This window comes from Antrostomus carolinensis, unplaced genomic scaffold (genome assembly GCF_000700745.2).
Source record: "Antrostomus carolinensis isolate BGI_N321 unplaced genomic scaffold, ASM70074v2 scaffold47069, whole genome shotgun sequence".
In the NCBI taxonomy this organism is placed as follows: Eukaryota; Metazoa; Chordata; class Aves; order Caprimulgiformes; family Caprimulgidae; genus Antrostomus; species Antrostomus carolinensis.
This window is the reverse complement of record NW_010338776.1, coordinates 234-638: the sequence shown is the minus strand read 5'-3', so window position 1 is coordinate 638 and position 405 is coordinate 234. Positions and strand designations below refer to the sequence as shown.

The 405-nt window shown below is 62.0% G+C and overlaps 1 protein-coding gene across 1 annotated transcript in view; it reads left to right on the top strand.

Moving 5' to 3' along the window:
- Positions 1 to 3: 3 nt before the first annotated feature.
- Positions 4 to 405, top strand: part of LOC104530894 (forkhead box protein A1-B-like) — a gene marked incomplete at both ends in the record, with an annotated part of 632 nt that continues 230 nt past the window's right edge. Inside the window, 1 exon segment of the mRNA XM_010175620.2 lies at positions 4 to 403. Coding sequence (XP_010173922.2) covers positions 4 to 403 — 400 coding nt within the window.

Genomic DNA, 405 nt, shown 5'->3' with positions numbered 1-405 from the left:
GAGATCTACCAGTGGATCATGGACCTTTTCCCCTACTACCGGCAGAACCAGCAGCGCTGGCAGAACAGCATCCGCCACTCGCTCTCCTTCAACGACTGCTTCGTCAAGGTGGCCCGCTCCCCCGACAAGCCCGGCAAGGGCTCCTACTGGACCCTGCATCCCGACTCCGGCAACATGTTTGAAAACGGCTGCTACCTCCGCCGGCAAAAGCGCTTCAAGTGCGAGAAGCCGGCGAACAGCAAAGCCCCTCAGGAGGGCAGGAAAGATCAGGCCGGGGCCTCCAGTTCTAGCTCCAACTCCCCCCTGCACAGAGGCCACAATAAACCCGCGCAGCTGGACACCGCAACCTCCCTCTCCGGCTCCAACCCGTCCACCAGCCCCCAGTCTATGGACCACAACGGATCG